Here is a 26,411-nt window from a genome sequence, read left to right on the forward strand (position 1 = left end):
AGCTATACACTCAAGACTGTGTTCTGTCCTGCTACGTGGCTGTGGTCACCATGACCATCTTGGCTGATGGTACAGGGGCTGCTCTGCTGCTCTACACTTCTGGTACCCCTGTTTCTGCCTCCACCACCAGTAAAGGAAGCAAACGAGCACCAGTAGTGGTGGTGGCAGAAACTGTGGTGACAGAAGAAAAATGTGGTTTTATTATTATTTTTTTTCCTAAATTTGAACCAAAAATTAAATAAATAAATTGGTATGTTTTTGTGCTTAATAGAGCCATAACAAGTCAGTCTCCTCCACCTCCCCTTTTGGCCCTTTTCCTGTTACTTAACCTTTCTTGGATGAGCTTGTTGATCCTACACTGCTTGTTTTCTCCATCCTTGGCTGCAACCCAGGGATGGCTGAGCCCTGCTCTTCTTTCATGTGCGAGGTTGTTAACATCACTGAGAGTGCTGGGCTCTTTCCTGTTACTGTGCATCTGCCATGAAAGGATCTTATAAACTAAATCCCATAAGGATTAAGGATTTTCTGCCTTTCCATCCAACACTTTTCTTGTTAATTCCATCGTTTCAGTGGCTACTGCAACTGAAGGAGAAGCCAGGCAACTTAGAAAAGCTAGTGACAGAGCCCTTATGCATTGGGATTATCTGGGAAAGTTCACAGGGAGTTTTCTTTCACCAATTCTAAGGTTCAGTGTTCACCAATTACAAGATGTAGGATACAAGTGACTGTTTCTGGTCTGACTATCAAGAAGGAAACTTTCTTGGTCATTGTCATTATAAGCTTAATTCTATGAGGGAAACTTCACCTAAATTACTGCAGGTGCAGATGGTTTCTCAGCTTAGCTACTTGGCACAGTGGTCATAGTAGGGTGAGATAACTGCTTAGTCTCTCCTTTCCTCACAGTGAAAATGCAGGTTCAAAATCTGCTTTTCAATGGGTATGTCTATTTCATGATAAACAGGAGGATTTTCCCATTCTTTCTACTAATTAAAATGACTCTAGGTCTTCACAATTTACGCACCAACCTCTCAGAAGAAGACTTGTTCTGACCTTTCTTATCAGAGAAGTTATTCCAGTCTGGTTTTGCCTCCAGAGTGATCCAAAGCTAGAAAGAAAAAGGAAGAGTAAGACTAAAGTAATTCATCAAATTCATCAGGACTCCTGGCCTCCTCTGTAGGACTGTTTTTTTGTTTGTTTGTTTGTTTGTTTTTGTTTTGTTTTGTTTTGTTTTTTGGTATGAGAGCAGTATGGGATAAGGGACAGTTGAGCACAGACAGAATTAGGCTAAAAAATCTTGATGTCAAATGCCAAAGATAAATTCTGCTCAAAATTAAAATGGAGACAGCTAGAGTATCTAGGAGAACACCGGCTACTAGTATGTAATTTTATTTTTCATATTTGCATTTCAAGATTTGGTAAGGGACAGCAATCAATAAGCCCAAATAGGATTATTTGTAGACATTAATAATAATAAACATGAGAATCTGAAGTTATAAATGCAGCAGTGGTCATGTATAAAAATTAAATAGATAAAAAAGTACAAAATAGCGATAGTTTACATCCACAGCAATATGAAAAATATGTGATCAGTGTATCAATACTAAAATTATTGTGCTGTCAGTTATCTGTAGGAGAGGTAACAGTTTAGAAATAGCAGGTGACTGAAAACCTACCATGTTAATTCCAATGCTTGTAAAGATTTCTAGGAAAGTAGCTGCAAATAGCATGCTTGAAAGCCTTAGGTTGTGGTATTAAAATTAAACATGTATTTTATGAAGTGAAGCTTTATGAATCTATGACTGCATTGAAAGTTATATGAAGTCAGATGTGTCACTGGCTTAGGCAGAGTAAAAGATGTACCAATGGACTGAATGTAGTTGACTCACATTGCTGATGAGCGTAGGATCTTTAATGTAATTTATGTATTCCATTAGTAAAATGGATTATTGACTAATCAGTGAGTAGTAACTTGAAGTCTGAGTTTAAATCGGGTGTTCTTTTGTAGAGTAGGGCTCAGTTTGAGTACTGAATACAAGAAAAAACACTTAAGAAATAAAACCTTAAAATGTAGCAAAAAAGGTTATTAAATCACTCTTGAGGTGCTGGTCACAAAATTCAGTGTGTTCTTTTACTTTAAACTAAGTACCCCAATTAAGAGGCTTTGAAAGGATCTTGTTTTCAAAATGTGCCATATATGTTTTCTCTCAAAATCAGTATCTTGTTAGGTAAAATAAAATTAATAAAAAACCACTTATTTCTTTTAGGTAATTGTCCAAGATATTGTAATAATAATAATAATAATAATAATAATAATAACAATAACAATAACAATAATAATAATAATAATAATAATAATAATAATAATAATATGTTTTAAAAGGTTTGATAAAATTTATTAACCTTCTGGTGGGAGGAGTCAAATACCATTTTTATAGTTTAAAAATCAACTTTTTAAGGCTGCTGTTTTTTTCTTCCAGACCACTTTCTCACATACATTTCATGGCAGTGTTTTTTCTCTTCTTCTGAAGTCAAAGTGTGTAGTTAATGAAAGTTTGAGGGAAAAAAAAAATAATAATAGTAATAATAATAATCCAGATAAAGTTTAATACAATATCTGTAATGTCACCTCTAGTTACACCTGGATAAGTCGTGGTTGCTTTGGGTTCTGTATTTAGAAAGACATAAATATATTAAGTTTAGGTCTTTGTTTTTGTATCTCCCAATTGCATCCAACTAAGTAATCTGAGTGAGGTGCACTGTTAATGCACTATTAAATAAATGGGCATGGATATTTAGGAGTATACATTTGAATTTAAAAAATATATAGATATGTGTATATAGATGCATGTCTACATACATGTTTTGTCCAACTTCTGTGTTTAGTTATTAGCTCTGCCTGATGAGTTGCTTCATTTTTGCTTTCAGAATGTCTGAAATGGAGCTGAATGAAAAGATATTCTGAAACTGTGTGAAGAGTACAGAAAATAATGATGTCCAAGCCAGATAATAGATGTAGCAAGTTTGGGGAGAGCTGAAGTGTTTGAGGTGTTGTCTGAGGTGGTAATAGAAGACAGTGAGTGTTGGATGAGTAATTATGGAGGTGGGAGAAAAGAGGGAAGCAGTAAATCAGGTTGAGACTGGAAGAGGTGTTTTATTATGTATGATTGTGTGTGAACCAATGATTAAGACAAAGAACCTCTCTGGGCTTTCAGGCTGTGCTTGTCAGTGTGGAAGCTACTTGCGTTACTCTGCCGTTAACTGTAAATATTGTGGCTTTGTTCAGGTGCTTTGGATCTTTTGATAAATAGCTTCTTAAATGCTCAAACATTAATGCAGTGATGTGTTATTAACATGGGTATTGTACCTGTGCACTTTAATGTTTTAAGCTACATAGAAAAAGAAAGGCCCAGTGGAAGAAGTATAAGGATCAGAGAAATATAGGAGTTGGTACTGTTGTACCCGATACAGCCTCTTCCTGACAATTCAGTAGCATTATTTTTTGATCTTGTGGTGAAAGAGCAAGTTCTTGGTCTCAAAACAATTTTTTAAACATAAGGATTTGCCCCTCAAATACATTTCTTTTGCTCTCATCACTGCATTATTACCTCTCACAGACAGATCCGCTAGGGGAAAGATCTGCCACAGAAGATTAAACCTAAATATTTTGAGAGTTTTCCTGCACCTTCAGATTGTTCATAAACTACCAAAGTGATATACACTTGACTCAAAGAGCACTGTTCAAATGGACCTCGTCTGTGTCCTGCCCTACGGAGCCTCTCCGTGGACTTCTGCTTGCTGCAGGTTCAGCAATAATGAGCCTTGCAAGGGCAAGAGGTAGCTCTTGCTTTTAACTCTGAGCAGTAAGTCCAGGTACAGCATGAACTCACCACCAGAGAACGGCTTGCAGTACTGCTTTCCCTTATCACACTGGTTTTAAGCATTAGGAAATATTTTCTCCTGTACATCAACACTGAATTCAGCCAAGTGAGGTAGAAAATAAATAAGGGAATTGCCAGGCTCAATCTGACTTTGGTTTACCTGGTGCAGCACTGGTCTGTGGCACAGAGCAGCCCCACATGTTCCAGAAGAAATTAGTACAGCCCTGAGTATAGACATTTTTCTAATTTTGTATTAACTATTATAATTCTGGATATCCTTATCTATGTAAGCAACCAACCTGTCTTTGAATGTTTTGGCTACAGGGACAGCTTGTGGCAGTAACTTCAGCAGCTGAAATGACAAGTGCAGTGAAAAAAAAAAATATTTCCTTTATCTTTGTTTTTGATTCTTCCCCCATTTTCTTAGGGAAAAAAAAATAATAAAAAAAAAATTATCACATTCTGTGTCCAGGAGCACACAAAGATCCCCATTCTCATTTTGTAGAATGTGTGCTATTTTTGACTCTAATTGTCACCCCCTTTCTAAGATAAAAGATCTCAATTTTTTCAATAGCTCATCTTATTAAAGTTTTCCTAGTCATTCTTGTTACTTTCACCCACTTCTCAATACCCTACAGTTCAGCAGCTGCCCTACTGAGAGCAATGCTGTGCTCTGACTTCTGGATGACACAAGCTACCGGTTAATAAATTGGCATATTTTTTTCCTGTATGGCACTGTATCCTTTTCCTCCTGCATCTTAGTACCACAATTTTATTTGATCCTAGCTTCAAATTATGTAAAAATGTTGGGTAAGGGTTTAAAAAAAAAAAAAAAAAAAATCCGTATCTCTTACCTGAGCTGACACAGGGAATTAGGGAATTTAAAACTTGGCAATGTTATGAATGGGTGAGATGTTCTTCTTTGCTTTACATCACATTCTGACAACACAATATCTGACTTTGCCTTTTTCTACTCATTTTCCTACCAGGACAGACCTCTTTAGCGTTCCTCATTTAGTCCTGGCTTGGACTTGAGTTACCTGGAAAGTGCTGTGCTGTCAGTAGATTTCCTCAGATCTGCTCAACCTCTCTTTTCACTGTACTTACAAATGTATTAAACCAGTGCAGACACAGGTCTGCCTATTAGCCTTCAGAGATTCTGCACCTTGACATTTCATCTCTAACCTTTGTTTCCCATCTCTTAGTTCTTGAGCCAATTCATGTTTTCTTTATCACAATACAAGCAGGAGTTTTGTTTTGTTTTGTTTTTGCATCCGTCTGTATCACAAATGCATTCAGCCCTTGTAGCAGCTTTTGATTTGAATTCCTTTGTGCGAAATATATATATATGTATATATAAAAAACAACAAAACAACCCTCTACAAAACTTCCAGACACCACACTTCAGCATTTTGCTGCCTGTTCATGTGAAGCGCTTGTTTAAACAAGTGGCATTAAATATGCTTTTAGTTGTGTACTGTGCAGCCTACAGCTCCAAGCGGGGGGCTGCGTGGCAGACCAAACACAGAGGCATGGAAGGGGTGGTCTGAAGATCATTAAAAGACTGCACACATATTTATTGCTGGTCGTTTTCTCCTGTCTCACCTTGCTCAAAATGCTCACGGGCTTGGCATGGTCCCCAAGCAAATTTGACAGCCTTGGTGGAATGCGTAAATTCTCTGCTCCCTTCTGGCCTGCAGCTCCAAATGCTCCTGATTTGCTTTTCCTTCCCTTGGACCGTGCACCGCTGTGGATCTTTGAGGTTTTCAGAGCCTCTTAGTAGTGCACAGGAGCCATTTAGCAGAGGGCTTGATTGATATCTTTAGTGGCTTTTTCTCAAAGAGAGTAAAAGCTGCTCTATCAAAATTGGATGAATTATTTTTTTTACCTTATGGAGACGGTGGAGCCCTGTCTGGGAAATTGCTTTTTTGGCTTGTGTCAAGCACTGGAGGGAAGCACTGATGACAGGAGCTTACCAGTGACTCTCGAGCTTAAGGAGACCACTTTCCTCCCAGCACCTTGTTTTATGGTTTTCTACGACCTCGTCCCAGCTCCTCCATATCTCCTGCAGGATGGCTCATACCCAGAGAAGCCCCTGGAGTCAGAGCTGTTCCAGGGCTCTAGATACCCTAAAGCCATATATAAACCAGTGCTGTATATAAGACCCTCAAAAAAAGTTAGCTGCTTGGACTCTGCCCCCTCTAACATCTTCACAATTAGCTCCTCTTTTTCCTTTTTTTACTGAAATTTTGAAAATGTCCTTAAAGATGGTGATGGGGTGAAATGGCAGGAGAGAGATGGACCAGAAGCAGGTGCACAAGGCAAGAGGATGGGAAGGGTGGGAAGCAAGAAAGGAGAGGAGAGCACCTGAGAGCTTGCAAAGCCTAACAGAAGGACCAACAGCAGCAAATGCCAGGGGAGAGAGGAAGACATTCAGATCCCCTGTTGTGGGGTGAGTGACAGGAGAGTACCTCATTATTATAATTATTTGCAACCCCTTTTAGCAGGGAAGAACTGTCTGGCAGTGCCATTTATTCCCAAGCATTCTTCCCTAATAATACCCTTAATACGGCTTGTTCCATCGCTTTTGTGAGAGGCATGTTTTTCATCTTCAAACTCAATTTCATTTATTAGAGACTTCACCATGTGTGACACAGTGTGCACACAGCAAGTGCAGCAAGGATTCATTTTAATTATTATGTATTACCAGGAGGTACAGTGTGTTTGTGCCGGTGGGCGAAAGGGCGAGGAGGGGGTGTTATCTATTTTGTTTCTGTGTCACGTATCACAACTGTAAGGTGATGGGGCTTTCTGAATTGCATTTTAAATTTGGATCTGGACATTTGTTGGCTGTCAGTGCTCCATGCCAGCCGTAGCGAAGGGAGAAAGTCTCCAACCAGCGTGTACCCGTGTGGCTGCAATAAATAGTCCAAGATAACAGACACCTCTCTCAAGTTTTTGTTAGAAAGTCAGCCAGAGGACTCTACTCTGGGCAGTGACTAATGATATTTGAATGCTGCTCTTTACGCAAGTGTGATAACATATATATTTTTTTCAAACCCCAATGACTTTGCGGTAAAAGAAATCAAAATATCATTTTAGCTGGATCTTCAGATAAGGAACAGAAGGTGGGCTTGGGAAGCATGTTTTCTAAGCTGACTCTAACCTTATTAATTTTTTTCCAACTGGAAACTTTTCCCATCCTTCTACACAGAATTGCAGAGGGCTTTCAACACTGCAACTTTCTGCTAAGTGGTGTGACATAGGTATGGAAGGTATAAGATGGAGTATAATTTTAATTAGAATTAATTGTCTTGTTGAGGAATTTTATGGGAAGTTTGGCTTTTTTTTTTTTTTTTTTATTTTGTTTGCCTGACAGGTGGAGCCATTGTGAATTATTTGCTGTATTAGAACTGCCTGGTGTGGAAGAGAGCAATGTGGAAACCTGAAAGATTGGTAAATTGGAGAAAGCATAGAATAAAACATCAGAAAAGATGAGCAGTTAGAAGAATTTATTTTAGAAGGAAGGCAATGCAAAAATCTATAGGATGTTTTGTATTTGCTCACTGTCTGCATATAGCTGTAACTCTAAAACTAGGGTCATCACCTTTGCTGGTGGTGGAGAAGGGCAGACATTACCCCACTCCATAGTCACGATGCTCTGTTCTGTGGGCTCAGTGTCAGATCTAAAGACAACCATCAGTAGTGTACCAAATAATAATGTAACATATAGCAGCTCTGTAATATTTGTTATCAACCCTTTCCTCAAAACAGTTAGGGGAATAGACTAGAGGAACTTCTTGGTACAACATTTATGTTAATGCTTGATAAAGCCTATGCCAAGAGATGCTATCCGTAGTAGATGGAGGTAAACCTCTACTCTCCCTAACTGTTTTTAGTACCAGTTGCAATGAGGTTATGGCAGCATGAGCTTCATCACCCCAGTACACAGCAATTAATGGTGCTTGAGCCACCTTGGCTGAAGCAGTTGCCAGTTTCACGTTTCCCTTTGTAGGTAGACAAAACTCTGTAAGAAGGTAATAAGCTGCTTGTGAGCACTCACTTTTACGGGTTTGATTTGTTGAACTCAGCACCTCTAAAATGCAAGCCAAGGAAGACAACACCAACACAGTGGTTCATAGTGCACCTATTTATTGGCAGCAGAACCAATGTAGTAATACTATGTTAGGAGCAATGGGAATTACGGGGTCTTAGTATGTTTTTATAAGGCTCAGAGTTGATACAAATGTGCATATGTTTTGGAGAAGATAGCATCTGGTTGTTGGAAAACATGTTTCTATTGAATTTTTGACTGCTAAGTGCTGACAGGAAATGTTCTGTATTATTTAAAAATAGATGTTTATCTGGCACCAATGAAGTAAATAATGTGCGGCCAAGAAGAAACAGATACTAAGCGAGTGTTATTCTGATAATTTATTTTATTATTTTAATATAACCAAGTAGTGCTGGAAATTCCTGTAAGAAACTTCCTAAAAAATATAATACTGACTATAACTCTAACATCAATATTTTAGTATAGCTGGAAGGGGAAAAAAAAACAACAACAACACAGTTTTCCTTTGGAGAAAATGACATGTTGGATATACTTTATTTACACACAAGCAAGTGTGAAAATGTTATTGTTTTGGCTTGATTTTACTTCAAACTGAAAAAAAAAATAAAATATATGTATCTATTCTATGGAGGTTGTCAGTTTTATTTTCCTATTGTGTTCCCCATTGACATGCAGAAACTTTTCCATGATAAAGCTAACAAAACAAAACAAAGATTAGTTTGAATCTTCCAAGACAATGAAAAAGTCATGTTTTCATAAGGCTTTTATCAGTTCAAGCAGTCTGCCTTTCAGAGATAAACGTCTACTGCAAATGAAAAAGGAGTTTTTTGTTTTTTTGTTCACGTTAAAGTTAAGTGATAGAAAGCTGCGGCCACGGGCTAATATGATACCAAGGTGGTTTGTTCTTAAGAGCAAGAGAGATGACTGCTTGCTTCTTAAAGACCTCTGATTGCATGGCATGTTTGATCGAAATCCAAACCAACTTGCTTTGAATGACAAATTGATTGTTGTGTGCATGTTTGATAATAGAGCAATTTGTCCCCTCAGGCATAATACTCTAATCCCCCCTTCATTTATCAGTAGGGAATCGGTAATTCAGCTCTTCTTCAGGAAGTTTGGCACAGTAGTGGTGATGCTCCATTGCACAGTTGCAGATCCCGTGGTGAAGATACCAGTCCTAGCTGCGTCTACACACTGATTCCTCAGCATGCATTTCATATCGCTCTTCGGCACCAACTGTATTGCTTGTTTTAGAAATGTAAATGTCTAAGTCACAACATAATTTTGTGTCTTCTTGAGGTTTTAAATGTCTTGTTTGCACACACACTTTTGCTTTGATCCTCACTTCCATGCTCTGACTCTGTTCTCATCTTCTGGCTCAGCTGAGCAGGAGGTGTTGCTTTGGTCTTCAGGGCTTCAGTCATACCTTGAAGAAATTGGTCAATGTACAGTGACAGATCTGTGGTCCTCCTGGTCCTAGCATTTGTGGTATGAAACGTTGCAATTCTTAGGGAGCTGTGCATGTTTGCAAAGTTCAAGGTATCCTGTGTAGCCATACCACTTATCAGCAAGGTGCAGAACCTCTGTGGTTGTTTGTCTGTCTCTTATTTCATGGAAGTGCTCTGTTTCCTCCATATCACAGAGGGTTTGTGTCACTAACTGTATATATCCCAAATAAGATACCATCTATTCTGAGAACAGTAGAAGTGTTTCACCAGCAGAAGTGCAGGGTGAAAACAGATATAAAAGCCTGCATCCCTCCTGCTTTTCTGGCGATTTTTCACAGCTCCTTAACCGTATTGATCACTGTGGTGTTGCTATCAGTCAAGATGTTTCTGTCAAAAGACCAAATGTACGGCAAAGCTGAAAAGCATACAGTCTGAGCAGAATATATGTGCTGATAACTTGTGAACACCATCACGTGCCCTCATAACCACAAAGCTCATGGACAGTAATTCCTTCTTGGCATGCAGCAGGGCAGGGCTTTTCCCCTGCTCGCAGCTTACTGAGAAAGCCACAGCACATCTGTTCAGTGGCTTGAGCCATTGAGCATTCTTTGCATAGCCTGACTCGATAAGCTGTCACTCTTGATTTTTAAAGCATTTCACAACAGGGGGTTAGGTTAACCTATAATGAAGAACCTCTTCAGAGCGTCATCTGCAGAGGCCCCTTTGCTCGCAAACAGATGTTGTGTAAGGCTGCCACCATCATGTCTTGTGTCAACAGGGAATCCATCCTCGCTGCTGCAACAAAACACACCAGTGTACCCACCCTCCCTCAGTCAGCTGCCTCTGTTTTGCATTTATGATGTTTCTAGATCAATGCTTTTATCCTTTCTTCTATGCTGCCATTCAGATTTTAGAGATTCTCCTTAGAACATCTCTTCTTTTCAGGCTCTCTCTTGAAAACTGATTTTGCTTATCCTTGGAGGATGTTGGCCTCCTGTTCTGTTTCTCTGAATTTTAGACCATTTGTTGTCTGGGGATAGGAGAGGGAGTGTGTACAGAAAGGCTCTCATTATCCTGGGGATGCTAATTTCCTTAAGTCTCATTGATAGTCAACAAGGGAATGATGCAGAGCACTTAAATTTAGCGTGCTCCTCTGAGTCTCCCTCGAGAAGTGTCTGTCTCTCTCCATTGGCATTACAGATGACTGCATTGATAAATATTTGTCTTTATGAATACTTCCATGTTTGTCTGATCTTTAACGGTGCACATTTTTCCATTTCTTTTGATTTATAGTGTGTATTTTCTATCCTAACCAGGATTCACCAGGCTGGGGGAATAACACTGTGTCAGTGTTATTACATTTTGACTCATATCAAAGTTGCATTTTTAACCTATGAGTCATGATTTGTTATCACAAACTTTAATTAATATGTATATCATCAACACAGAGTCCTAATGGACAAACTTATGGATTAGTTTCAGTAGGCATTGCTATACTGAATCCATTAACATCGTTTGTATTTACAGCAGCCACATGGCTAGATGATGTTTCCTTCAAACTTTGCTCAAAGCCCTACTGCCACCCTATTGCATCGGTCAGGTTTGGATTATAAGCACCAAATGTTTAAAGAGCTTTGAAAAATATCTTTGTTTTTACAATTCATAAAAATTAAAATTATCAAAACAAAGCAAAATATGCCATTCTTTTCTCAATTACTGTGCCAGTTGAATATGTTAGTTGGTGAATAATATTTGTGAATGTTATCACTCCCAGAATGTACTTGTTAAAAAGCTGTTTCTCTAATTCTGTTGCAGTTAACTACTTCATAAAAAATGGTACAGAAGATGTATTACTGTGTGGCAATAGCACTGATGCTGGGTAAGTAATTTAAATGGCTTCCCTTCTGTTTGTGTTCTTGTTGTTGTTACATTTCCTTCATTTTTTTCCACTTTTCACCTTTATGAAGTAGATATTTCAAATTCCTTGTTTCAGTAGTAATAGGAGAGAGTAATGCTTAGAGACTGCAAATATTTCATTTTCTTACAATGCAGACAGCAAGGAAATCACAAATAATTCCTGTGTTATAATAGTTTACTGGTCTGCACAAAGGACTTCGTTCATAGCCCTACCACCCATAGAAGCTAATGATTCCTTCTGCATCCAGTCCTCAGGGTCTAAGTGCATTGTCTGGGTGTATGATTTTATTTGATAGCTTCTTGTGATCTTAATGGAAATGGAAGAGTTGGTCTGGGATGGTGAGAGATGGATCTTGTGTGGGCAGAGGAGATTAAAAAGCATGCAGAGACTGTAGGGTGTTTGAAGTTGTATGACAAAGAAGAATAGAGACCTTAGTATGGTGGGATGAATTAGCTTTTGATCTAAATATGAGGGAATAGTTGAACCAAGGAGGTGGATGACCTAGGTCAAGTGAGGAGAGGAGGTGAGGTGATGTACTTTTGGAGGAGAAGGGTGTTATGAGCTGGTAGAACTAATTGTGGAAGACTTAAAAAAAAAAAAAAAAAAAAAAAAAAAAAAAAAAAAAGGAAGATATAATCTAATCTTGCTTGTGTACAGGACAGTGAGAAAAGCCATGGGGTCCTGGAGAGAGATGCTTTACTTTCTGCCACTATCTGTATCTGCATTTGCATAAAACAAAGGGAAAGCTGAAGTGTCAGCCTTCCCTCTGCGTGTCTTGTGTGTCTGATCCGTATTGCCAGTCTAATTTAGACTGTAAACTCCTTGGGCACAGGGCCATGCTTTCCTCTTTGTTTGTTCCAAGGAAGGTACAATGTCAGCATTCATTAATTAAGTGCTTTGTTGATTGTAATACATTGCATTTATCCAGGCTCAGGCTGGACTCCAAGACTATTGGGATATTTCCTGGGGATCCCAGGATTTGGCAGTCTATCTACACTGGTGTACTTCAGCCTTTTGTAAGCAATAGACAATAATATTGAGCAAGAAATGTTCTGCACGATAGCAATATTGTGTCTCTGCTATACCTTGCACAGAGTTCCTGTCTGTCATCCTCTGCTGTTATTTAAACACATGGAGATAATTAGGCACGATCCTAAGGCCTCAAGGGACCTGCAAAGTTTTGTATTCCCACCTGTTAGGACAGAGACCATCATTCACAGTCCAACGTACCCAACCAAGCAGGACTCCTTTTCCTTAATCCTTCAATAATCAAAGCCAAGAGTAAGTAGGTTCAACAGTAAAAGAGCTGATCTGAATAGGCGAGACATTTGGGGATAGTTTGCACCACAGAATCAGGGAAGGTGAGTGAAAAATGAGTGGATGCATCAGATCATGGTCCTCCTCTCTATCAGCAATGAAATTAATGACAAGGGCCTAAGTAGGGAACCTGGCAAGAGAGAGAGTAGGAGAAAACAGTTGGCAAGACTGTGTCTGAATGTTCACAGCATTTTTGGAGTTTGTTTCTGCGCTTACTCTGAAATAGCTTGAATTTATTAGCCTCCGGGGTGTGCTGAGGACCCAGAGGAAATGCAGGGAAGGGTGGTGTCATGTGTGCGCTCCTGGAGGGATTTGTTGTTACAGTGAGGGATATCTGTGCTGTGGCTGGGATATTAAATCTCAAGGTAATTGACAAAACCATTTTAGTGCATTTTAAAAGCATGTTAATGACACTCTGAGGTTTGGCTGGTTGCTGTTATTATAGAAGAATAAAAAAAAAAATCTAAATAAATCTACTATGGCAATTATTAGGTGATGAGACTCAGATGGTCTGATGTAAGAGAGTTTAGTGATGGAGACTGCAACCTGAGCTGGAGCAGCAGGCCAAAATCAGCAGGGAAATGATCATCAGTGGATGCTATATCACAGACAACCTAATTATCTCTAAGGTGGGGGCTTTATTACATTACTAGGAGGGACTGTTTTCTGAACAAGCACCCAAACTGCCAATAAAGCAGGAGGTAATGGATCTAGCTAATATTGATTCTGGTTCAGAAGGGATTTGAATAAATGGATGTCACTCAGATGCAGCAAACATGTCTCCAGTACAATACCTGGCAGATGGAAGAAAAAATCTTGGTTTATGTTTTAAGGTATGTTCAAGCAACCTTGAGGAGTTATGTTAAAAATCACTTTGCATAGATGTAGCAGGAATGTTGGGGAGAAGGCATGTTTCTTGGTTGGACAAGGACTAACCTGTCTGTGGGGTTTCCCATGTGATGCCTTAGAAACTTTACCCAGGATGTCTGAAATTTTATTTTTATTCACTTAATCAGATTGAAATTGTGTTGTGTTTGTATTTGTTATCCAACTGCATTTTTCCCCATGATGTGCTGCTAGACTTTTATTTGTATTTAAGAGGAATAAAGAGTCCAATGGAAACAAAAAGTAATGTTTGGAGTAGAGAGAAAATCAAATGATTGTGATCAAAGATGTTCTTTGGCTCAGAGTGAACGTTTGTGACGCGTGTTTGGTGTTTCACAACAAGCACATTCAGAGCACGACATTAATGGAAAAATCCTCTGCTCTGAGATGTGTCACAGATTGGTCAGACACTGGAAGTGGTGCTATAGCAGTAAGGCTCTTTTAATTAAAAAAAAAAAAAAAAGTGTAGCGTATTTGCAGAATTATTTATGTTTTTAGATGTGTTTCAGGGTTAATTTGGTACTTTTAGATATGGCTACACTGGGATTTGTCCAAGTTGGTTCCCCTTGCAATTTCAGCTTCTTATATTTGATTTGGTTAAAATAAATGGAGAAAGCTCAACTACTTTTGTTTTCAAGAGGATTACAAATTCTTCTATAAACCTGCCTTTCAATTTAATTCCCAGACTAGCATCTCATCCAATTTTGAACACCTTATTTTAAGCCCTGAGGAAGATCTAGTAAAGATCTGGTACAAGGATGAAATAGCTGGAAGATCTTGGCTAGGATCAGAATGTGAAAGCTGCTCCAGCCTTCATGAAATCCAGCTTTAGCATCAAGGGGACTATGGTTTGTAAGGTCTGCAGAACATGTGACTGAGCTGCCTTATGGGGCAGCAAACAGCACCATACACTGCCAGCACAGGCATCGTGGGCCTTTTGGAGGCATCTATTTCACATTGTAAAAGTGGCCCCTGAGGTCAAATCTGCCACATATGCGCAGATGGGTACAGTGATAGCACCAATGGCTAAATCCATCGGTGGACCAAAGTTTTAGAGTGTGCTGAGGGACCCACACTACGTGGCACATTTTGTGCCTGCCCCCAGGTGATGGCACATGGTCAACATGGGGCAAAATGGTTGTTTTGAGGAGTCGTGATCCCACATTCAGCTCCAGCATGGCATCCTGCCTGAGCACATCAGCAGCACCTCTGCCAGGCATCGTCATGCTGTGATCACCAGACCAAATCTCCCAGTGAATGAGCTGTGGGAAGCATTATATGTCATGCTGCACCATCCTGCCTTGTGCCATCCATGCAATTACAGCGTGTTCCTTCTCAATGATTATTAACCATTCATTTTAATGAGATGCCCAATACCATGGAGCCCTGTTTCCCACGGGGCAAAGATTTATGGGGGCTGCCGCAGTTTGGGATTATCAGTCCATGAAAAAGGAAGATACATTTCAGCTCCAAAGCAGTTCCACTTTTATGCTGTTGTAATTTCACAGGGACATTTTTCTATCTTAGACTGCTGTTTTGTCTTCCTTCTCTGCCTGAAGGTTTGGAAGAGCAATAGAAACAGCAAAGAAATTTGTCCATTAGGGAAAAGAGAAATGGACAAGATGCTATCAATGTACAAAGTAAACAAGCAGAAAAAGAGAAACTTATCTTTGTTCTTTTCACTTTTTCACTTGCAACTACTATAGGGAGATGGTTTTTCAGACAAACGCGTATGTTTTAAGTCAATTGTGTCCCCTCTGGGTCTCAAGGCCAGACTGTGTTTTATTTTTTATTTTTATTTCTTTGTCCTTTCACATGACTTGTCCTATATACTCGGCTTGTGGGCAGGAACAGTCTACGAGATCATACAGACAATGAAAGTACATTTGCATCGTGTCTGTACGGATATTACCAAAAAGACTAGTGAACAGGAAGGAAAAGCAGCCAGTAAAGCTACTTCAGGATGTAACAAGAAAGCACCTTTGGCAACTGCATCCTAGTAACTGTTGCTATAGAAACTTTACCTACCTTTATCCTCGCTATGACCTTGATTTTTCTTAACAGCTTACATTAAAATAATGTACAGAGGGGGTCAAGATTCTACATGGTTTGGTAAATTCAGCTGTCACCGAGCTGATTGCTTCTAAGGGATGTAGGAAGGACCATGCAGTGTAATGCTCCTCAAAGTTTTTTAACAAGTCCTAACAGTTTCTAAAGTATCATCAAAGTAAAACTGTTTCCTGTTGTGTTATGTCATTTTACTAAGGAAATTAATACCAACACATAAAATTGCATCAGATGCCTGTTCTCACAGTTTCCATGAATACTGAAAGCAACGCTTCTATGGTAGGTTCTCCAAGCCAGCATGCTGTCAGCATACTCATTACAGTATGTACAGTGATATAGTGCTTTGATCTCTGAGCTGTAATAACATTCCTTTGCCTTTATGCATCCTCCATGGGGTGATTTAAAGTCCCTTGCAAGGGCTTATCACAACCCTTAAGGGTGGAGAAGAAACATGCACCATACCAAGGAGCTCTGCGACTACAGATACTTCCCATGCTTCCACCAGCTCTATCTTGTCTTGCACAACCCGGTGCTGCAGCTTTTGCTCAGCCCTTGGCAGGCAGAGAGCCTGGAACCACATATATATGTCCACCAGAATAGTATCTCCAACAGTGTGGTCTCCCACAGCTCTCAGTCCCCAAAGTACAAGTAGACGTGGCCAGTAACACAAGCCCAGCTGCGCTGAAAATTGAGGAAGTGCAGCAGAGAATAATGTACCCACTTGGTTCTTTTATTCTGCCGCTGGCAATTAGGTCCTCTGCAGCTCTGAGTTGCATGAATTTAAGTAAGCCTGTGTTATTATTATTGCTATTATTATAATTACTTGCTGTCTTAAGATCTGAAGGCCCCAGATTCAGGCATTGTTTTGTTGGCTGCTGGACAAATACAGTAAGAAGAGCCCCCTTCTCCTGAAGGGTTTGTGTTTAAGAGGCACCAACTTGAACAGGTTGGGGTGAAGATAGTGCTCAGGTGCCTCCACTGCATGTATGTTCTCCTGGGGAGAGACAAGAAAGGGGAATGTCACAAGGAACAGATAGTCAAGGTGATCTCTGGATAACCAGGTTTGCCAGGCAGGTGCAGTCTGGCAGCCTGTGTTTAACTTGTTATGTGAATGGACCCATCACAGCAAATGGGCTCCTGGCCAGCTTTAGAGTGTGTCTGTGGGACTGGTGTCCTCGTAATGCTCACCACGTTCAGTCTGATGGGGTGTAGCTGGATGACAGGTGGGAAAGGCTGGAAAAGCTGGTGGAGTGAGGAAGGGGATACAGTTCCCAAATGTGACTCCTTTCAGAAGTGGTAATATTTCGTAAAGAATAAAGTCTATTGTTTAGGCTGCCAAAGCTGATAACCTAATTACACCCCGGTTTAGTAAGCAATATCAATGACCTTATTACAAACCTTCAGGCTGTACAGCGTGCCTTGCATGAATTTAACTAGATTCTGATGTAAATCACATAGACTTTTCCATTTACTCCTTGTTGGTTACAGTGACATCAGAATGAGGATGGCTTACTCCTGGTGAGAAAGCCTCTCACTTGAGTATAAGAAACACCACAAGACAGGTATATCACTTGAAAGATGCTGCAGAGGCCATCGGGGATAACTTTATGTGCTATACAGCCTTCAGGTCAGCAGTGGAAGTCTTCACTCCTGGGGATCAGTTGTGTTATTTGGAAGGTCATGTCTGCGGTTAAACAGCAGCAGTAGGATTAAATCTAAATCCACTCAGTTCTTAAGGATGGGTAATATTATCTCTTAGTCAAAGTTGTAACAAGCTCATCAACCACATGAGAGAAGCAGACTGACTGTGGGCTACTGTCTTCATTAAACAGTAATCTGTCATTGTGTTTATGATGATAGATTGCTTTGCATTTTGATTGATGGGTCAGGCAGAAGACCCAGTGTCTGGCCACTAGATTGATTGAGAATGATAGTTTGCCTTCCTTGTTGGAACATGAAGTATAAAAAAGTCATCCTGGAGCACAGGGAGTTCTTCCTCTTGCTTGCGTGCCTGCATGAAGGGTCTGACATAGCCTGAAACCAGTGGTTTTCCATCTGTCTGAACAAGTAGCCAGTGGAGAGGCTGAAACAGTCTGTGGGTGCAAGTCAGTGGCATACAGAGAGGCCAGTGGGTGCTCTGAGCCTGCGAGCAAGCCTGCTCACTTGTGCCTCCTTCCCTTTGCTTCTCCAGTTTCAGCACTTGGTCAGTGTTGCTCTTTATTCTGAGCTCCTTTCATTATTTTTTTTCCCTGTGGTGTTTGGTCGGATCTGCTCGCACTTCCTTTTAGACTGTTGGTACCCCTTGCTTGCAGTCACACCTATGAAGCGTGCCTCTGTGAGTGAGATGTTGGCTCTTAGATGGTGAATAATGGGGAATTATAAGTCAGACTCTCATGGTTAGTCTTTAATATCACAAAAAAAAAAAAAAAAAAAAAAAAAAGAGAGAGAAAGAGCAAGAGAAGGAGAGCAGCCTGTGACTTTCAGGCAGACCAAGCTTTTACTGTTAGCACCCCCTGGCCTTGGCTAGGATGCTGCTGACTTTCAGTCTCCTTCTCCTACATGCCCAGTCACCCGTACAATGTTCTTTTTGTAAATACAATAAAACATATTGCCCTGTTTCAGATGGTTAGTTTCATCTTCTCAGGCTGGAGCAAATGTTAGGTTAAGGATCTTTGTTCCCCTGTAATAATTGCTTGGTAGGCACTCCTTGTTTGGCTGCTGGTCTCTTCCCTCAAAGCCAGGAGAAGTGAGAAAACATGAGAAGTGCAGAGAAAAAGCACTTGTGTGTGTGATCTAAAGGAGATCCAGGCCTTTGTTTTGTAGTCTGAGGACTTCAACATGAAAAGGCAGGTTGAGGAGTTCTTTGCCATGTACATCACCAAGCCTAGGAAGCCACAGGCACCATTACTCCTTCCAGCTCTTACTGTGAGGCTTTGAAACCCCATCATGCTCACCAGGCAATCCTCTGGAACTAGCCACATATCAAAAGCATCAACTGTAAACATTTCCGCTTGTTTTCTGCATTCTTGGGCTTAAAATGTGACAAAAACAGGGATACCTAGGAGCCCTTACCATGATATGTTTGTTGTTTGTTTTTAAGGCTTTATTTAACTATTTTTGGTGTGTGTCTGTGGGATGCACTTTATCTCCCATTGTTGCTTCTTTTATAAGCAATTTGGAGTGGCAGGCCATAGTGAGCTTTTCCAGCCTACACCAGATAAAGGTGTAGACCTGACTTTACAGCTGTCATACCTGACTTGAGCAGCGGTTTGTTGCTAACTTCTGGTAGCACATGGATAACGCTCCCTGTGTGTACGGGATTTGAATGTTACAACCTAGCACATGGCTGTTTTACAAATCTTCTTTTATTGCACAGCCTTATTGGCCACTGCAGTCTGGATCAGCAGGTTCCTTGGCTTGCTGAGATTAAACTCTTGAGCCAGAGCATTTTGTAATTATGCCCCTCAGCTCCAACTCTCTGGCATTCCCAATCTATGTTATTTAAAACAAAGCCGTTTCTTATGTTCTTTAATTTCCTGTACCAGTGCCAGCTTACAGTGGTGATTACAGCCTGATGGATAGGTAGGTAGACTGATGCTTTTAACTTTTCCCAATCAATGACACTAATTTTATTGTGATTAATTGAACAGCATCCTGTGAGGCTCCTGTGCAGGATGTTATATTTATGTAGTTTGTTGTTGTTGCCCATCTCTGTGCATCAGAGGAGAGTGCAATCCTCTGTAATGCTTCCCCAAGGTAACAGAAGTGAAAGATTTTGGGAAAAAAAAATAAAAAATCTGAGGGGGAAGACTTTATTATACATCTAAGACACTTCAGCAAAATCTTGACACTCCTTGAAAAAATCCTTAGAGGAAATGGTGTCAGTTGCAGAATAATATTCTCATGTGAGAGTCTTCCTCCTAAGTTTCTGTAGAGTATTTTTCTGGGAAGAAGCTCTGCCTTTTCCTCTCAGTGTTTTTCAGCATACCCACAACCCATGGGTTATCGCCTCTGTAGGCTACAAAAGAGGGTGAGGAAGTGTAAGAAGCTGAAAAATAAGAGATTTTTGTCTCAAGCATCTAGTCTCCATTAAGAGGGATGTGAGCTAATGTTAATAGCATTCTTTGAGCCAGAGTTCATGTTTTTTTGTGCTGTAGACACCTCATTTGAATGCTCATACACCTGCACATAATATTAGAGTACCGTGTACACTCACTATGGAGCCAGACAGATCTTTTCACTGCAGCAATCTATTGCTAAGTGGAAAAGGTTTTAGAGACACACAAAGGCAGAACAAATCATGAAAAAAATAGCAACTGTATTATAAACAGAAAATATTAGTCTGAGGAACCATTGTTCACTTTCAAAGTCAGAGGAGTTGCATCTCCATTTCCTAGGGCTTTCCAAGCAATTGCAGCAAACTGCTTTGCCTTTTTGCTTCAAAATGGAGTTTCCCCAGTCAGAAACATTGGCAGTGAACCTAAGAGTGACTTTGAAACCTCTGATCTCGTGGTGATGCATGAAAATACATCCAAGTTGAATACTCCCAATATTGCCTTTCTTTAAGGCACAGCTCTCTCATATTTGAAATTATGGCTGAGGAAACTCCAAAGAAATTAAGATGAAAGTCTCTCGTGAAATGAATGGCAGCATTTCTGTTTTGTTTAAGATGTGGCCAGCTTATTCTAGGTGAAAATTTATTTCCAACTTAGGTTTAAGTCCACCAGTAAAGCTATCACCATTGAGTTTCTCACAGCTGTGCTCAGATGTTTTAGCTATTCGTAATAATGTTAAAATATGAGCAGGTACACCAGCTCAGTAGAGCTTCTTGGGATCTGTCTTTCATGAAGAAGTAAGAAGGTTTGTCCATCTCTGTAAATAATAGCTCAGTTTCCACCCCAATACATTCGTAATGCAGTCATTTTCATGGCAAAAGGAAAGAGCCTTAACAAGAATTTTCATGTCCTGCCTGGGCATGATGTCCTTCCTGGGCATGATGTCCTAACATAAGTGCACAGAAAGGGTTTCCTTCTAAAGAACCCAGAGGGTCCGTTTCTCTTGAATGGTATCAGCAGCATGTCACGGGCACTGTAGGTTGTCTGCAATAGCAGATCTGAGGCAGAAATCTGATGTCTCTATGGCAGAGAGTGACAGCAGATGCTGCCTCTAGGACAGAGGAGATACAGTGAAAATGTTGCCTCAATAAAGGACATGGTTATACAAGAGACATTCAGTATGCCTATGCATATTTCAAGGAAAAAAAAATAAAAAAAAAATCAGCATTTTCTTCTTTTGTAACTCAGTAATATTACTTTACTTTTTATTCAAATGTGTCTCTGATCAGGAAACAACAGGAAGTTAAAAGTAAGAAAGCTCTAGAAGGATGCATTTCTAGGCAGGGGAAAAAAATATACACGTCTCCTTTATTCTTTCTTTGTAAGACATAGTTATTACTGTCTGTGGTGGTTTTACCTTGCTGGACAGATGAACTCCACCACAACAGCTCTCTCACTCCTCTTCCTCAAAGAGAAAGGGGGAGAAAGTATGATGCAAAGGACGCAAGGGTTGAGATAAGGACAGGAAGATCATTCCACAATTATCATCATGGGCAAAACAGATTCAGTGTAGGGAGATTAATCAAATTTATTACCTATTACTAACAGGCTAGAGATGTGAGAACAAAAAAAGCAAACTAAAAACACCTTGTCCCCATCCACTCTCTTCTACACCTTCCCCTCGAGCAGCACAGGGGAACGGGGACTGCTGGGGGGCTGCGGTCAGTCCCTGAGGCTTCGTCTCCACCGCTCCCTCGCAGTCTCTCTGTGCCATCCTGCCCAAATTGAGCTCACGGGGGCTGCCCACAGGCAGCAGCTCTTCGAGAACTGCTCCTACACAGCTCCGTCCCACGGGGTCCATCCCCCAGGAGCAAACTGCTCCAGCACGGCTCCCCCACGGGCTGCAGCTCCCCCCAGACCCCATGCTCCTGCGGGGGCTCTCCATGGGCCGCAGCCTCCTCCAGGCCACATCCACCTGCTCCATCGGGGACTCCTCCATGGGCTGCAGCGTGGAGATCTGCTCCATGTGGGACCCATGGGTGCAGGGGGACAGCCTGCTCCACCAGGGGCTCCACAGGCCGCAGGGGAACTGCTGCTGCGTGCCTGGAGCACCTCCTGCCCTCCTGCTGCACTCTCCCTGGGGGCTGCATGGCTGGGTCTTACACCTCACTCTACCAGCTGCTGTTGTGAAGTAGTTGTTTTCCCCCTTCCTTAAATCTGCTCTCCCAGAGGCACAAACATCACTTATTGGCTTGGCTCTGTCCAGTGGTGGGTCCCTTTGGAGCCAGCTGAAACTGGCCCTTATCTAACATGGGGTAGCTGCTGGATTCTTCTCACAGAGCCACCCCTGCAGCCACCTGGCTACCAAAGCCTTGCCACGTAAACGCAATACGCTGTCTAAATTCTCAACTGATATAAATTATCTTGTCTCTACCTAATAAGGTGGAATCACTTATAATATTCACTTCTGCATTACATTTAATTCACTAAACATCAACTGTTCTTTTTCATTTTTATTGCTTTTTCTGAAGACCACTGCAAATATGGTTATGCAAACATTTTGCAATGCTTCAGCACTCCTTTTTTCAGTGTTCAAAGTAGACTTATTTAAAAATTTGTGCTTGACTAACAATATTAAATTAAGCTTCTTAAAATATTGTTAAATATGTAATGTTGGTGGCTGATTTGTATACCTTCAAAACCTATAGTAATGTAGTCTCATCTCAACAGCAGTACTATACATATATAGGTAAAATCCTTGTTTTTCATGCTGATGCACAGTCTGTTTTCTCAGGAGTCCACTTTGTTCTTTTTTTTTTTTTCTTTTAAAAATTATTTTTCGTTATTTATTTTACTGCTTTGCATTTTGATGTGCAGCAATATTCTGCTTTGGTGAAAAATAGCAGTGGCTAAAATAGCTGATGTTGAAAAAACAAACAAACAAAAGTAAAAGTTGTATACATTTCTGCAAATTTCTGCTGAGATCTGCTTCTCCAGATACTTAGATTGTTCTCACCTAACAAATTCCCAAATACTCTAGGGCCTTAGGACACTGGAAATTTCCTTGATCTTGTATTCTCTTTCCCTGATATATCCAGCAGCAAAATCTTTGCACTTTGCTCAATGTCTTCAATTTCTGATAGGTCTTTTCTTATGCTTGGAAAGTAGCTTGTAGTGTGCAGGTGTATAGGGTCTTTTGGCTAATTGTTCATTGCACCATTGCTGGAAAAGTAGGAGGCTCACTGACCTGGGACCTCTGCCACCTGGTGTTATTTCATCTGATGATATGATTTGGTACTTAGTACTACTGTTGTCTCTAAAGCAGACAGCATTCTTTTTCTCTTCTGGCATATGGGTCTAGAAAATTACTTGTAAAGAGTCTCAAAGTTTAATGAGAGCAGGTTCACCATTAGAGTATTACCCAGAACTGTAATAGTAAATGATTACCATTTCCCAGCTTATCCTTTCAAAGGAAAAACAAGATTGCAAAGATCTTTGGTATTGTGAAGTTAGCATGTATGTCTGTGTTTTCACTCAGTGGAAGAATTTACCTTGGAGCATCCGTGCTTTTAACCAAGAACATTCAATATGGTCCTTTTGAAATCTCTTTTTCCACACTGAGGCCATCCATGACATATTTCTTGTATTGTCTCTCATGTTTTGCAGCACATGCCCTGAGGGATACATATGCTTGAAGGCTGGGGAAAATCCGGACCATGGTTACACAAGCTTTGATACTTTTGGCTGGGCCTTTCTCTCTTTGTTCCGTCTTATGACTCAAGATTATTGGGAACGTCTCTATCAACAGGTATAAAGTGTTTTCTTACTTGAAATAGGAAATAAACACATCATCTTATTAAATATCCGATAATTAAAGACAAGAAAGAATTCCTAGGTATAAGTTCAATTGCTCTTTGTGTGTTCTGAACAAGGACCATCAGTTGTTACAATTTTATTTTATTAGAGGTATTGATCACACCAGAAGCATAAGACTGGGTATTTGGGGGAGGGAGTAAAATTGGTATTAATGGAAGGATTCTGTGAATTTACATGAATCTGAATAAAGTTTGCCACTTAATAAGGGTCATCCAGGCTGCTTAATGATTGTTTAGTGACTGATGTAACATAAACTAATGTTTTGAGCCCATCTCAAAACAACAACAAAAAAAAAATACAAAAAAACACCAACAACCAACCAACAAACAAACAGAAAAGCACCTATGTATTTGGCATATCTGTTTTTGCAAAGCATGTCAATGAGCACAAATTCACTGGACAGCAAGACTACCTGGTACCTCCCAGCTCTCCCTACTGTAAACTTCTCATCACCGAGACCTAAGAGACAGAACTACAAATGGAGTTAACTACAAATGGAGTAGTCATGCATGCAAAATGGTCTGCTAGTAAATGCTCACTTTAGTGTGCATTTTCCCAAAAGTATGCACACTCTGAAGAACCGCATATGATAGTTTGGTAGTAAATTACATGCTCTGTCCATGAAACCATTGAACATTTAGTTCTGCATCTCAAAATTGCCAAAACTGGAGCATAACCAAGGAAATCAAGATAGTTAGTGCAGACAGATGCTTCTCTGAAGGTACTGAGGTAAACATCTTTGAAGGTACGAGGGATTTCAGCTTCACATGTAGACAATTATACAATTTCATGTCAGGAAAATGTAATACAAGGCAATCAAAAATTATTTGAACAACTGCAATCAGTTATTTGGCACAGAGCTACGTGTACAGTTCTGGAAGGCTGAAACTGTCGGGGCAAATAAGGGTGAACATCACTCCTCTCATTATTTGACCCTATAATAGCACACTGTGGTTTCTATCACGAGTCAAATCCTTGACTGAATCCTTACCTATAGCGTAAGTTCAACCTAAACTCTAGTTATGCCTGTAAATCTGGCAAAGAATCGGGCAGTACAGTCAACAGCACCTAGGGTTTAGTTTTTCTTATTCTGAGGCAGATGTCTAAATAATCCTGGGATTAATTACACCCTAAAAGTACCTTTTTCTCCCCATGGACTGTAATGGGACCTATACTGTAGACAGCTAAAGGGAAACAATGAATCCTGCATGGGAAGTTTCCATGTACTGCACAAAAATAGATTGAGCTATGTGAAGAAACTTCTCACTGCAGCTGATTGTAAGGTTATCTGTAGTCAAAGAAAACAAGCAGAAGTATTTGGTAAAAGAGGAAAACATTCTTATTTTAAAAATGAATTGTAGTGCAAGGCACACAGTTTTTGACTAAGCTAAAAAAGTTTCTGTGGAGAACATTATTTCCGTGAATGACATCAGCATTTGTCATGAAAGGGATTCTGTTAAAAAAAAAAAAAAAAAGAGGCAACCTTTTTGCTAGTAAATTTACTTTTGTATTTACAGACTCTCAGATCTGCTGGGAAGATCTACATGCTCTTTTTCATGCTGGTCATCTTTCTGGGCTCATTTTATCTGGTCAACTTGATTCTGGCTGTGGTGGCCATGGCATATGAAGAGCAGAACCAAGCCACTATTGCTGAAACAGAAGAGAAGGAAAGAAAGTTTCGGGAAGCCATGGAGATGTTAAAGAAAGAGCAGGAGGTGAGTAAACTGCATGATGTGATTAGCCTTGGGTTACTTTAAGATGGTCCCTTGAGATTCACATTCTCTTTATTTCATATTTATGTGATAACGGAAATAAGGTTCTGCTTGAAAGCAGCTTAATGTTTATTGTCTTGGGTAGAGTTATTACAGTCCTTTCTAAAAGAAAAATGATGGCTCTTTCTGCTAGGACTAGGGCCATTTAGGGTTGACACATCCAGAGTTGTATTGGTTTAACTATACCAGCATACGCCAGCAGAGGAATTTATATTAGTTGACATATAAGACATTTTCGTTATGATATTACTACATCTGCATTCAAACACAGAACATCCATTTCGGTCGTTCAGCCATAGCCCCAGCTGAACCACTCCTTCTTTAGCTCACGTTCATTTCTACACTGTCTCATCCGTACTGCCATGAATATCCAAGCACACATGACTTTGTACCTGAACAAGTGAACAGGCAGATCTTGAGGTTAAGCTTTGCATATTATATAAAGGATATGTGTTTAATGTTATGTTGTAGTTTAAGCAAAACATAGAGGCCTAGGTGTGGAAGCCTTAGCCAATGTAGCCTTAATAGCACTGATTAATTTGACTGTGATTTGTATGGGGCAGAAAGCATTTATTAAACAGCTGAAGAAAACGTTTTCAGTGCTGTGAGCAGGAAGACAATAAGAAAATTAGTATGAAATAACACACAGCACTGTAGTTCAGAGAAATAAATCCTTGATACACAATATAAACTAATATACATAATTTTCGTTAGGATACATATGGCTTCAGGGCCTAATCCAAAGCCCATTTAAATCCTTGGAAAGAAAATAGAAAATGCAATTCATTCTTGACAAAGTACTAGCAGAGGCTTATGCATTGTTTATGTCCTTTTAAAGATCTACTTCAATGGTTTAAGTAATAGGTAAATGCAATTTGTTCCATATATGAACAGAGTAACTTTCTGCCATAACCATAGGGAGCAAGCTGAACTCCAACTTGTACCTATTTTATACAAATTTTCATGTGTTTTGACTCCAGCTGAGCTCTTCCTAATAACAGTCAACTTTGGTAACCCCAGCTATAATTAAAGATATTTAGGAATTTCCTTTTGAAGACTTTGATTTCAGTTAAACCCATATGCATGTATGCATACAAAAAAGGAACAGTAAGTCCCGAAA

General features: G+C 40.0%; 1 protein-coding gene across 9 annotated transcripts in view; it reads left to right on the forward strand.

The window, feature by feature from the left end:
- Positions 1–26,411, forward strand: part of LOC137852076 (sodium channel protein type 5 subunit alpha-like) — a 206,768-nt gene that overhangs the window by 66,629 nt on the left and 113,728 nt on the right. For all 9 annotated transcript variants that reach the window (XM_068673366.1, XM_068673369.1, XM_068673364.1 and 6 more), the window contains exons 8-10: positions 11,217–11,280; positions 23,310–23,451; positions 25,037–25,234. In XM_068673366.1, the coding sequence (XP_068529467.1) occupies positions 11,217–11,280; positions 23,310–23,451; positions 25,037–25,234 (404 nt within the window). The remainder of the gene's footprint in view (positions 1–11,216; positions 11,281–23,309; positions 23,452–25,036; positions 25,235–26,411) is intronic.

The sequence above is a fragment of the Anas acuta genome, chromosome 2 (genome assembly GCF_963932015.1).
Source record: "Anas acuta chromosome 2, bAnaAcu1.1, whole genome shotgun sequence".
NCBI lineage: Eukaryota > Metazoa > Chordata > Aves > Anseriformes > Anatidae > Anas > Anas acuta.